At 40.6% G+C, this 13,231-nt stretch overlaps 1 protein-coding gene across 4 annotated transcripts in view; it reads right to left on the bottom strand.

Annotated features, from left to right (window-relative positions):
* Window positions 1-8,535: 8,535 nt before the first annotated feature.
* zfhx4 (zinc finger homeobox 4) overlaps window positions 8,536-13,231 on the bottom strand; it is a 95,949-nt gene continuing 91,253 nt past the window's right edge. For all 4 annotated transcript variants that reach the window (XM_088072327.1, XM_088072325.1, XM_042510918.2 and 1 more), the window contains exon 12: window positions 8,536-12,907. In XM_088072327.1, coding sequence (XP_087928453.1) covers window positions 11,337-12,907 — 1,571 coding nt within the window. In that variant the 3' untranslated portion in view covers window positions 8,536-11,336. The remainder of the gene's footprint in view (window positions 12,908-13,231) is intronic.

Here is a 13,231-nt window from a genome sequence, read left to right as displayed (position 1 = left end):
TTGCCATGAAGAAGCGGGCACATGACAACATAATTACAGAGTCATCTCGTGATTAAACAAACAATGCATGTCGTCTCCTCCTAAGGTCCCTGTTCCGAGCATCTTTTGTTTTCAGGCATGTGTTTGCTGAATAGCGGCATTGCATGTGCTCATGGGCAGGAATCAGAGGCGAATCCATGCATATATGTGTGAACTTATGTGGGCGCACACAGACAAGAGCCAGACGGAAATATTGTATGCAGACAAACAGACAACGGGCAGCCCGCTAATGTATCTTTGCAGTAATGGGCTTAAGTTAAAACAAGATGAGAAAGGCCTTCATTTTAGAGGAGCTGCATTGCTACTAATGACTAGAGGGCCTCCAACTGCCATCTCAGCCTATTATAACTTCGAGATGGCTCTTCTGTGTTTTTAAAGATGAATGCAAATTAAAAAGCATTAGGCTACATTCATTTGCGGTCTTTGGCATATAGGCCACTTTTGGTCCGAGGGCCACTTAAGGATGCCTTATTTCTTCAAATGACCTTGAAATCAAAGAAAGAGCAAGTTTTAATGATTTAGAGGGCTCTTAAAGACTCGAAAGGAAAAGCAATACAGGGCCTCATTAAAATTTTCATTTAAACATTAAAAAAGCTTTTTGTTACAAATGTTCCTGCCAGGATGCTGAGTTGATACACAAAGAGGATCGTAAGAATGTGCCAGCGTCTGAGCCAAATTGATGTCAATGCCATCTCCTCATCCCTTCATCAGTGATTCTATAAATTACAAGGCATGCTTATTTGGCTGCTTTATAATTTTCTTTGCAGGACTTGGGCTTGTGTGTGTGATAAACGACGAGCTGTGGAGCATTGTGATTTGGTGCAGGGGCCTGTGAATGACCTGGGGAATGCAGCGTGTCACTTTATATTTAGCTTCTATTTCCTCACCGCCTGCTCTTCCGCTGCACATGGTATGATTTCAGTTTGCAAGTGTATGTGTGTGTACGCGAACAAAGACTGAGACATATCCCATCACCCCCTAAAATTCCTTCATTCCCTCCTCCATTGCTCCCTTATTTCCCCAACGACTCAGCGCGCCTTGTAAAAACCTTAGCCCTGGCTGCTCAGCGCCCTTTAAAATGTAAAGCAATATTATGAAGCCTGACACTTTGATCTCTGTTACTATGGTATTGTTTCAGGGGTCCAGTGAATGTAAAGAAAGCTGAGGCTGTTTCAGAGTAAAATGTGTGTGTGCCAAGATATTCACTTTGCACGTAGTTTTCACACTGACGGAAAATATGTGACAAACTAATGACAGAACTGTAATATTGTATGTTTGTTAGCTTGTATCACCAGCACCACATGTCAAGCGCAGCTGAGGTGGTTAAGCAACTTTAACCCTTTAACACCTGGACTGACAGCAGTTTTCTTGGGCAGCATTCAGACACCTTTCATGAGCATTTAAACCTCTGAAAATCAGGAAAACTGGTTTGATTTCCTTTGTAAACAAAATGAGCAACTAGATTATTTTTAGCACTTTCTTAAGGGGCTTTTTTTGTTGTTTTTTTCTTTTTTAATTAACTTATTTCATGTCATTTTCTTGTAACTAATTGCAAGTTTTTGTGCCATTTCTTGTTAAGTTGCTTGCTGTCCTCTCCATGTTTTGAAAGAAAGCAAAACCTGACGCTCAGGTTAAAAAGGGTGCAAAAAGAAGTTGATAAGCAGAAGTACAGCTAAAAAGTGACATTAATTAACAACAAAAATGCATAATTTTACTGGAACACAGTTAAAAACAGAACTTGGGAATTTCAACAAAACTTCTTCAAACTGAAGCAAAAGAACATCACACAAACAAAAGCTGCAGCCTCACAGCAAGCTGCCAACACCTTTTCTGTCACAGCACCTCATTTTACCCTCTCACCTCACTGGAACCTACCACCTGCCCAGGTAAGTGCAGGGGGAGCTAAACAAAGCAATCATCCAAATCACACAAAATAATTAATATACCAGTAATATGAAATTTCTAAGTTACAGCTGACATCATATTTTATCTATGGGCACTCATACAACACCAATGAGCACACCAAATATAATCAAATGTCATATAGTGCAAATATATATCTTACCTATCCTCCTACCTAATAACAGGACCCGGCCCCATGCTGCAAAGAGGATAATTGAGCAAACCTGTTTGCAATGTGCTTGATTGAGCTGCACTCAAGACAGGGAAAAAAAAGAAACAAAGAATAAGGTGAACTCCTTCCTACATAATCCACACATAAAATAAGTAAACAAAAGGCCATTTATACACCTTGTTTGATAATATATATATATATATATATATAGATAAAGCTGAAACATTAGACTGAAATCAATAATTAAGAAGACACAAAACACTGTTAATGTTAAAAACAGGGCCTACTGAAAAGGCAGAGAGACAACCTTTTCATACAGGTGTTGAAACATTATAAATGCCAAACAAACAAAAAAAAAGGGAAACGTATTTTTCAGTTTCTGGCATGTGGATCCAGAACCTCAGTAACTTCACCTCTCGTGTGTTTAGTTATTTACAGCCCTGACAACAAAAAGCCTTGAACTGTTCTGCAAACTACACAGCACCCTTTGTGTCACAGGCAAAACAGGAAATCAGGCTTTTGTCCGCTCGAGATGGCATCAAAAAACACCTTGTTTCATCTGTCTTAAGCAATCCCATCTTGACGCCTTCACACGTCCCCATGTGGGGCTGTGCCGCTCCTCAGAACAGATTGGGAAACAGCACAAACGATCTGCCGGGGAAGTCCCAGCGGGCTGCCATAACATGCTCGTTTGCCGACGTACCTCTGTTGCACAGAGCCCATGTTTGATTTCTCTCAGGTCGCCCCTCCTTTTTCTCTCTCTCCTGCTCTCACTCTCACTTCACTTCTATCACTTGCTCATTTTGCTGTCTGTATCACCTACTTTCTTTCTTTCTCTCTGTCCCTGACACTCCGTCTCCGTCAGCCTGTTGGCCTGTCTGTCTGCGTCTCTTTTTCTTTTTCTCTCGGGCCTTCCTCCCTTTTCTCCCTCACACCTCCTCCTCCTCCTCTTTCACTTTAAAATACGTGTTAGTTGGCTGTGTGTCTTGTAGAAATGCCAGCGGTGATTGTATCCTTCATCCACAATGCAATGATAAGGCTGGTGTACTCCTGCCCCCTCCATTTTCCTCACCTTCTTTCTTTCCTTTTGTACCTCAGAAATTAGGCATTGCAGCAGCAAATACTAAAGGCAAGGCAAAGGAAAGATATATAGAAAAAAAGATTAGATTGCCTTTTTCATGTTAGTTTGTGTGTGGCCTTTGTTGACGCCTGGGCAAACCCAGAGGAAATGCTGTTAATGTTTATTTCGCATCTTAAAGGATGCATCACGACAAGAACGGCACTTTTTGTCACCTATTGCGGTGTCCTCTTCTCCACTGATGCAGTGCTGCCAACTGCGCAAACAATATTTATCTCCTCATTTACTAAAAAAGCAAACTGAATTTCCTCCTGGGGTAAAAAGAAGCAAAGTTTTGCAGAATCAGTTGTTGGATGAGTTAAAAAGTTGCATTACACCTGTTAGGAGAAAAAAAACAACAGGTTCCGCTTTGGTACATACCCCCAAATACAGCCAGCAATAAATAATGAGATTTCATGTAGAGTATTTGTGCACGAGGGACAATGGTTTCCTGATTTCTCAGGTGTAATGCTTTGGTGGATGAATCGCAGGTGTAGGAGATATTGTGTGGTGGATGGAACACAGGTGCCGGAGTTATTTCCGGTCTGTGCCGTTAATCACCAACCTGAAGCTGAAATATGGCTTGCATTTTAGCGGTTTTAAAATAGAGTTCCCTTGACGGCGTATACTTAGGCGGAGAAATAATAATAATAAGGGCAAGATAAAGTCAAGAGACTGTGAGAATGTTTCACATGAATATGTGCTGCAAAATGTCTTCTATTTTATCAGCCAATGTGGGCTCAAAGTCTGTAAGATAATAGAAACTAAAAAGGATCTGATGCTGTCTGCCTGATAGCAATAATTTGACAGTTTCAATTCCGATGCAGCAATCAGGACTTTGATGTAAGGCGCTGATTAATAACTTCAGCAATCCCTGTTAAAGGATATTTTATGTGCAAATGCAGCCTTCTAAGTAAGAAGAACAAATGAGCGAGGACAAGCAAAGTCCTTTTTTTTTTCCCACAAAGGAGGTTAACTTTCTTTTCTTTGTTTTTTTAGGGCCAAAAACACTGAGACATGGAACATTTGTGTATTTGCACTATTAATGTGAATTCCATGGATGAACTGACACATTAACATAAACAGAGACACAAGACTACAGGTGTGTTTGTCGCTCTGATTCGATTCATTGCTGTTATCGCCCCTCAAAGAGTCAGAAAGTGACAAAGGTTTACATCAGAAACAGACTGTCTAAATATCTGATTATAAGCTGTTTATCCTCATTAAATGATGACAACATAGTAACGCCAATACGCAAGTGGCCTCAGATGTGATGTTGGTCAATATCTATTGACAGACAAATCATTGTTGTTGTTCTTTCGTTTCGTCATTGTCCAGGCCCAATGCATGAGGGGCTAAACTGGGAGTGAATGTGATTGGATTTTCAGTCTCCGTCATTAAATTCCCATGCGGGGAATACTAATTCCAGTATTTAGTGCGGTGATGCTAGGGCTTGCTTTCATCTTAAACTGATTCCAGTCTAATTAGATTGGGCATGTGGGGGGTGGTGGATGTATCCGTCTGGACTAATCCCTGCCTCTCTGTCCCAAACATTGTATTATCCAGAGAAAATCCATTGGCTGCAGGCTATTCAAAGGCAGATCTGCCTGAACTGCAGCCTCTGTACTGTATCATCTGGAAAGCTGTGGCTAGAAGGGTGCACTGTGCAGCGAGGGTGGAACCTAATGGTCATGAGTGATGTATGGGTTGCAGAAAACGCCATTTAGAATTTACAGTAAACCTTTTATCGTGTATTCAGGGCAAGACCGCTCACTGCTGCGGCCTCTTTAGCAAAGCTGTGTCTGAACTACCATGAACTACTCTTCTCTTCAGAGGACCTTTTTATTCTAGGACAGTGCAGTTTGGTAGCAAGATTGGGTGGCCCCTGAAATATGGTCACATCAAAATGGTTCTTTATTTAAAGTTCCATTTTTTGCTTGACCTATAAACAGCAATTTCAGTAGATTTGAGTCCGAATCGGCAAACAATACACTTGTGTCTACCCTTGTGTACACATGCGCATTTATTGTGCATAGATCACCCTGTCATCCTGCTTGTGAATTACTGGCAGACCACAGTGAAAACACAGAGTAAAGAGGTCCTTCTTCTAGGCGCTGAGAATGAAAGGCCTTCAGCCATTGTTCTCCACAAAGGTCAAACGCAATTCAATCCCATAATATGGCGAGGGGGGGAGCCCTACCTCGGCAACCGCCTGCGCTTTAAGGGTGAGCAACAGGAAAGGGCCATTCAGCAGAACAGTTGCACCCTGTGAGCCGAGCACATTCGTCAAGGGCGAGGGGTGAAGTCAGAAGGGGGGAGGAAAAAGCTGTTTTTTGAGGCTTTTACATGTCGCGGCTGTTTCACTGCACACTGAAGTGTGTTAAGCGAAACAATAAAGGCCACAACCGATTCTGCCGGAGTGAAAAGATCCTCATCTTCCCCTTCATTTTTGCTGCCCTTGTGAAATTTCATTAGGTGGATTTAACGACTTGTGAATGTCGGCTTTCTCCGTGACCCTGACACTGGTGGCGGACACGTCTCGCTGGCAGGGTGTGATGTATTGTGTTGAGGTTTTTCCTGAGGTGCAATTTTTAATGTGACAGCATCTGTTGACCTCAGATCTGAAAAGTCAACCCCCCTGTCTCACACTGATGTGCATTCCACTTCTTAATAGGATTTTAAAAGCAGTATATAGTCAGCTGTAAAAACAAAAATCTAGGTTAAAATGTTAAGTAGTTTTGCCCATACTGGATCTGCAATCTTAGGCAATAACAGATTTTCTTCGCTTTCTGTTGTGGATGCACGTCTGTTTATCCATGGTCGTGATTTATTATCGTGGACATTTCCTTTTTAATAGGAATGGTCCAGAGCTGCACCTGATCAGATCCAGATTAGCAGACACTTCCAAATATAATCCCCTGCATCTGCTTAGAGTCAGATTACCACAAATAGCATAATGACAGGAAATACCCATTATATGATTTGGAATTTTAGTCTGTCGGTGACTTGAATGACAATTTTTAGAGGAATGTTGATACAATACATATTTTGTTCACAGTATAATTGAAAGTTTTTGGGAAAAGATGTGCCTTAAATGAAAGTGTAACATGGAAATTTGTACATTTAGAGTAGAAATAGTCATTTTTTTTTAGACTTTTACATTATGTATCCCTTTCAATCATCATTTATGACCCAGTAGAAGTGTGTGACAGTGTATTTGTCTGCAGACTCTGCCTGTATTTTCTTATTTTTTGTGTTTGGGATGTTTATGGGCATGTGCCCACAAAGAGCTCAGGTGAGGTCAAAACATTATAAAAATGTAGCAACCACATGCCAGACCATAAGTGACCAAGAGACAAAAAAAAAAAAAAAAAAACACCAAACAAGAGTATAATGGGGTTTTGCATTTACTTTCACATTTGCTAGCATTTGCGTGTACCATCAGTAACTGATGATCCTTTGCAGTATACCTTTAAGTTATGATTATGAAGTAAATGTTGATTGCACAGTGCAATGGCTGTAGAATAATGACATTATCTACATTCAGACTGGTTCCTTAAAGGACATGCTTTCACTATGCAATTCCAACATGTTCTCATCCCAACAGATGCTCAGTCAGTGACCGCCTGTATCTACTTATGAAGTTCTAGGTATCCTTCTGTGTCAGCTATTTACGCTCCGAGATGCCGTTACTATGATGTCAACAAAAGCACATGGTGGGATGACAGGGCACCATCCTCATGTTACACAACAGTACATGGCAACCAGTACCAACTGTCATGATGTCTATCTGTTCTCAAATGACGCCGCCCATGTGCGCTACATGTGGACACGCCCGGTCCACTGGTTCTGTCCGAGCACATTCTGAGCTGACCCCGTCCAGACGCATTTTGTTTGGACGCTGAAGGTGACTTTTAGCGTCACGGTCATACGCCAAAAGCACTGAGAGAGCATACATATTTGGTGAGATTGGGGTGAGAACGAGCTGTCTGCCACTGGGTATGATCTGCCCTTTTTTTTTACCGGGATGGCCCAAGTGGGGCACTGACTTAAGCATGGGTGGCATACTCGAGTACAGGCACTGCTGCAGGCACACGCTTCAGAATCACTTTTATTTACCACTTATGTCCCCAGTACCCACAACTACTTTAAGTACTAACACTGCAGTGCCTTACATTCCTGTTTATATCTAAGTTTAAAAGATAAATAGACCTACCAGTCACAACACAGCAGAGTGACACCACACAAATGTAAAACACAGCTCTGCTCCAGATCAAAACAGATCTTCCTCTTCTGTGGCTTTTTGGCAGGCTAGACATTATTCTGATCCATTCCTGCCTGTCAAGTTTAAGACTGAACTGCACCTATAAATGAAAATTCAGTTTACACATCAAACAGTTCAAACTGACTGGGCATATAGCCAATAATAAGCCAATAATAACAGGGTGGCACCTGGGGTGGCTAATCAGATTTCAGGAATCAGATTTCTAGGCCACCCCCTAGACACGCCCCTGGATCTCCTGGAAAAATATAGGCTTGATTTATGGCCCAAAGGAAATATGTCAACCATTGCACAACCAACACAGGAAGAGGATAGCACTTTGTTCTCCCTGGTAGCTATCAGTAGGAATCAGCAGTAACCAGAGACTATCAATTTAAGTTCTTTAAAGTTGTTTTAAGCGATTTGTTGACTTGCCATTAAGCAAAACACTCAAAATGAATTCAGTGTTTATGTCTAAGGCTGTTATTGTGAAAAGTATGAACGGAAGAAGGGAAGCTGTAACCCAGTGCCATCAACGACGTCGAAGGCTATATAAAGTTTGCCCTCTTGGTTCAGATTATGGAGCCTCTGTGTTATTATTTTACTACCTTCAATAAATAGGGGTGCAACTCATAACCCTCAGCTATGTTAATATCCCCTGTAGCAAAATATGGCATATGGTGGAACAACTAAAGTAACTGTGGAAAACAAAATGCAGTGTTCCCTGTGTTGCTGCGAGGCTCTGAGGAAAATGGAAAGCGTTATGGATGTCTTTGTGACAGAGGTGCCAACAATAAAACAAAATGGAAACACTGGGAGGAGACTGTTACAAAAAATACTTTAAAAATAAAAATGGCATTTTACCAACTGTCATTTACAGTAATAGACATAAACTTATATTCTAAATTACTGACATATTGCTAATCAATTTCCAGTCAATTATATGGATGAAACAGAAGCTAATGAAACTTCATAATAACATAAATAGCTGATTAGAACATGAAATAGTAAAAACTATATAAAGAATGTTGGATGAGCCCAAACTGGTTTGCAGATACAGTTTTTAATGTATCACAACAATGAGCAACAAACATACTTGATGAACTATTTCCAGAAGTTGTTCAAATACCATCTACAATAAACGTCATTTCAACTATGACAACAGGTCTGTGACAAAATAAAAAAAAGGTTTCAAAACCATGTTATTACCGTGATACGGTACAGTTGAGACCTCAAACAGTACAGTAACAAAAACTAATGCGACTACTCTCTATATATAAAACATCAATAACATTTTTGGTTTAGTTTATTTAAAGTTTTAGCCATAGGGGCTTCTTCTTATTAAAACCTCAGGGTGCATTTCCTATGTAACCCAGATGTTGAAGAGTACATATTGTGTAGGATATGATTGCGCCATGAAAATCCCTTTGACATCCAGAAGAACAATTCCAATTTCAACCTTTTGAAGGCTGTCCCCATAAACATGACACAATCCATCCATTTTTTTTTAAAAAGTTCTTTTTTTTTTTCTTTTTGGCTGCTGTGCAGTTGCAATATCTATGTACAGTTATATTGTTGGACCATCCTTTTTGTTGGTTTGTTAGCTTTTACCAGTCCTTGGTGTGGAAAGCGTCCTGTCTGATGCTAGCATCTTAGCACATGATGCTAGCTGACAGTTCAGTCTTATAATGCTGAGCCACAGAGTGGGGAAAGGCAAAAAGCCAGAGTTGTGAAAGCCTTTGGAATCAGGACAGTCGCTCATGTTTGTACAATGGCAGAATTGCACCTTGGGAGGCCAGGATGTCTCTTATGAAACACAATCGAAAAGTGTCTTCAGGATTAAAGTAAATGTTAAAATACTAAAAATCCAAACAATGACAATTAAAAAGCTCACGCAGAAAATGAAAAACTGACAGTTTGCTTTAAAAGTTTTGAAAAAAAAACCAAACAAACAAAAAAAACCCACCTTTACAATAATAAAACAGAAGAGGAAATGTTACTTGATTTCATTGTTTGAAACAATAACTAAGCATGATTTGATTTAACCTGTCAAACAGTTGCATTACATGCTACTTGCTCATCTCAGAATAGGAAATACCAAAAGCAATACATTTTTGCATTTCTTCATATTAATAAATTTGTACCATGCACAGCCAACTACGAATATGTACAACAGCTTAGCTTTCTTTGTTCACAAGCCTTTTTCTTTCATACAAATAGCCTTCTGTTACTTTGGAATGAATCACATTGGTTTCAATTACCAAACTAGAAAGTGATTCGTAAAAAATTGAACACCCTTTGACAGCTTTCACATTCTTAGTTCCACAGCAAAATAACAAAATAATATAAAATTAAAAAAAAAAAAAAGCAAAGCAAAGCAATTAATGGATCAGTATTTTGTCTGGTAGAAAGTTGAGAGAATTTATGGCAAGCAAAATAACATTACACAGTAGCAGCAAAACTTTGTAAGGTAATACTTTGCAATGTTGAAATCACTAAATGTGGAGAAATTAAAAAGTTGACTTTAACTGTAGATCATCAGAAGTGCCCAGAGAATAATTGGGAGGACGTCAACCTATGCACTAAATGGCAGCGCCTAGGTGTAACACTGTTTTAAGTCCTACAAGTACATGAAAATGTTTTTAATATACAACAAAAATGCTGTTGTCCCCCTTTTAAAGCAGCATAATTGCAAACGTAAATGATCATACCATTTTTTAACATTGTGACCAACTTGTACCTTAACAGTTTCAAGTATACAGTACTGCTTTCATGGATGCACCAATTGTTAAATAGGTCTCTAGATTGTTAGGCATCACTCCTGTAACAAATATGGACCAATATGCTGCTGCAATAGACACAAATAATAATTAAAACACAAACATACATACAAACAGAAAAATTCTATTAAATTAACAAATGGCCTACTCAAATAATAAAAAGACAAATAAAAACAAAATAAGTGCACTATAGTCCAGACACAAGCAGGTACCGTAACAGTACAGCAATTCACAAATGAAAAATGTTATATTCACATAATCCGAGAGAGTCTATCAAAACTAGAGTTATTACCTCTTCAGAAAAGGGTGTGAGCAGAGGTAAAAGTGAGAAGGTAAGAGTTGGCACAGATTAGTATATACTACAAGAAAAAAGGGGTTGGGAAATAGATACAGCTTGTTGTAATACAAACTGGCAAACACAGGGGCATCATACACATTTACTTCACCATTCTAAATTCCCTCAGTGGCAAAACCATACTGTCTTTGTAGGGCAAAACTAAAAGGATATGCACATTGTCCACTTTAACAGTAATATTGTCTCTTGGTACTCTATACACATCAAGGAAATGCGTCCGATAAAGCTTGACATGTTTTGGTTATAAGCCAAGTGTACCCAGGCTTGTTGCTGCTTTAACAAATGAGAAATGTTATGTTCTGACCTGAGAATTTAAAGCTACTGAATTACACCTATCTAAACTAAGAGAGATTCTCTTTGAGGGTTCTGGATCGTCATCCCATACAGTACATGCTAGCATTTGGAAAACAATCCAGCTGAGGTGCAATTTGCTATCGTGAGAGTTTTTGGCTTGAAACAAGCCCCCCCAAGGGAGCCTGTGGGATTTTTTCCTACTCCATGTTTTTGTATACAATATAAGCTCAGTCAAGCATCTGCAACAGTTCTGTCCATAACAAAAATCAATCAATATCTTGCCAGCATATCAATATGGGAAAAACAATCCTGAGTCAATCATTTGGTACTGTAATTTTTTGGGTTAAGAGAAACTTTGGAACTGCAGTTTAAAAAGTCTTATTTTTTTCTTTAAGCAAGGGATCCTTTTGTCACTCCTACACACTGAACATATCCATTCTGATACTACTGAAGCTCGCGTCTAGGCCAGAGGCCGACTTAGCCTTGACTTCCAACGCGTTATCTAAGTCATCCAGCTTCTGGCTTAGCTCATTGTCAGACTCATCTGAACAACTCTCGGTGGGTAGTGAGGTTGGAACCCCTGAGGTGCTGCAGGAAGTTGAGGTAACCGTTGAAGGTGAGGAGAGGGGGGGAGGAGGAGAGGCAGACGGGGAGGAGGAAGCAGCTTTCCGGGCTGTGGTGGCCTGGAAAAGGACATTTGGCCAGGACTTCATGGACAAGTGAGAGAGATGAGGAAAGGTGTTATTAGAAGAAGCTGCAGACTGCGAGGTAGATGTGGTGTTAGGAGTAGGGGAGCAGACAGAGTGAGGTAATAATCTAGTATGCTCTTTGGCATTTCTCATTGCTTGTTTGATTGTTTTCTCTTTGTGCAAGCTCGACTGAAGGTGTTGGCCAAGTGCTTCATTCCCGTTAACAACCACATTGCAGGCAACACAAGTGTAGTTGCTCACTGCCTTTCGAAGCACTGTCTCTTGCGGGTCAGTAAAAGGATGTCCGAAGTAACAGAAGGACTTCTGATGACGCACCACAGAATCTTCGTCAGCAAAAATCATCTGGCACTTCCTGCATATAAACTCATGCTTGACGGACGGTACAATAAAAGCGTCTGGAAAATCCATGGTACTTTTGGTATCTGTTTTCGGTTCTTCTTTTGTGCTTTCTTTTGAAGAGCCTTTGTTGGTGTTATCCTTAGCATCTATAGCTTCTTTTGGTTTGAAAGAGTTGTTGGTGGTGCTCTGTATGCTCTGGGGTGTCTTCATGGGGGTTGTTTTCTGCTGCTGCTTCTGTTGTTGTTTCTGCTGTTGCTCGAGTTGTTTCTGCTGCTGCTGCTGCTGCTGTTGTTGCTTCTGCAGTGAATCCTGGAGGGACTGCTGGTACTGCTGCAGGAGGGCAGTCGGAGAGAGACCAGCGGCCATGGCAGCTTGTGGGACTGCTGCTGGGCCATACGGAAACAGGCTCTCCATTCCACACAATGGTGGGAAGTAGCCCCCTGCTTGGACCCCTCTAGGAAGCTGGGGAGAGAAGCAGTTGGGAAATCCAGGTAGAAAGTAGGGCAGGAACTGCCCCCCCAAGAAAGAGCTTGGATCACTTGCGGCAAGAGCATTCTGAAGTGCCTGAAGTTGTGTGGCGTCTAGTTGAGTCTCACTTCCTGGTTTCCCTGGAGCTGGACATGGTTTCTCCCTTTTCTTGGCCATGCTGGGGGTCTCAGGGCGTGAGCCGCTCTCGTTCTCTCTGTCCTTCACCTTCATCTGAGGTGGCTTGTCTCCTGGCTTCTTGCTGCTGTCTCTCTCTGAATCTTTACCTTGCTGCTCTGTATGATTTACTGCTGCCAAAGGTGTGGAGGGAACAGGAGGAGGAAGAGGAGGTTGAGGAGGAGGAGGAGGAGTCTGCAGAAGAGTCTTGGTTGGGGTAGTGCTGAGAGACATGGCAGGAGAGGGGGTGGCTGGTGTAGGGAACCCAAGCATGCCAGCACCGGGAGACGCTAAAGCTGAAATACAGTGGTATATAAATATGGAAATATTCAATATTTAGATATTCAACCCCAAATCACTATGGAAATTTGTTTGTATGACAAGATAAAGATGCTTAATTTTTCACTGGCTGAGTCTTTCTTGATAAGATTTTGTTATGGATCAAAACTGTCACATGCGCTTTATGATAATTTCAATCTGCCAATATATTATAATATAAATATACCAAACCTACAATAAGGGGAAAAACAAACAACACAAACAAAAAAGCCATGATATAGATACATTTGTTGTAAAAAATCTATGAATTATCAATTAGCACTTCAACTCTGATGATGACA

This window comes from Plectropomus leopardus, chromosome 21, assembly GCF_026936395.1.
Source record: "Plectropomus leopardus strain MGB_pleo_1.0 chromosome 21, ASM2693639v1, whole genome shotgun sequence".
In the NCBI taxonomy this organism is placed as follows: domain Eukaryota; kingdom Metazoa; phylum Chordata; class Actinopteri; order Perciformes; family Serranidae; genus Plectropomus; species Plectropomus leopardus.
Note: the sequence above shows the minus strand (reverse complement) of the source record. Positions and strands in the feature narration are given on the sequence as shown.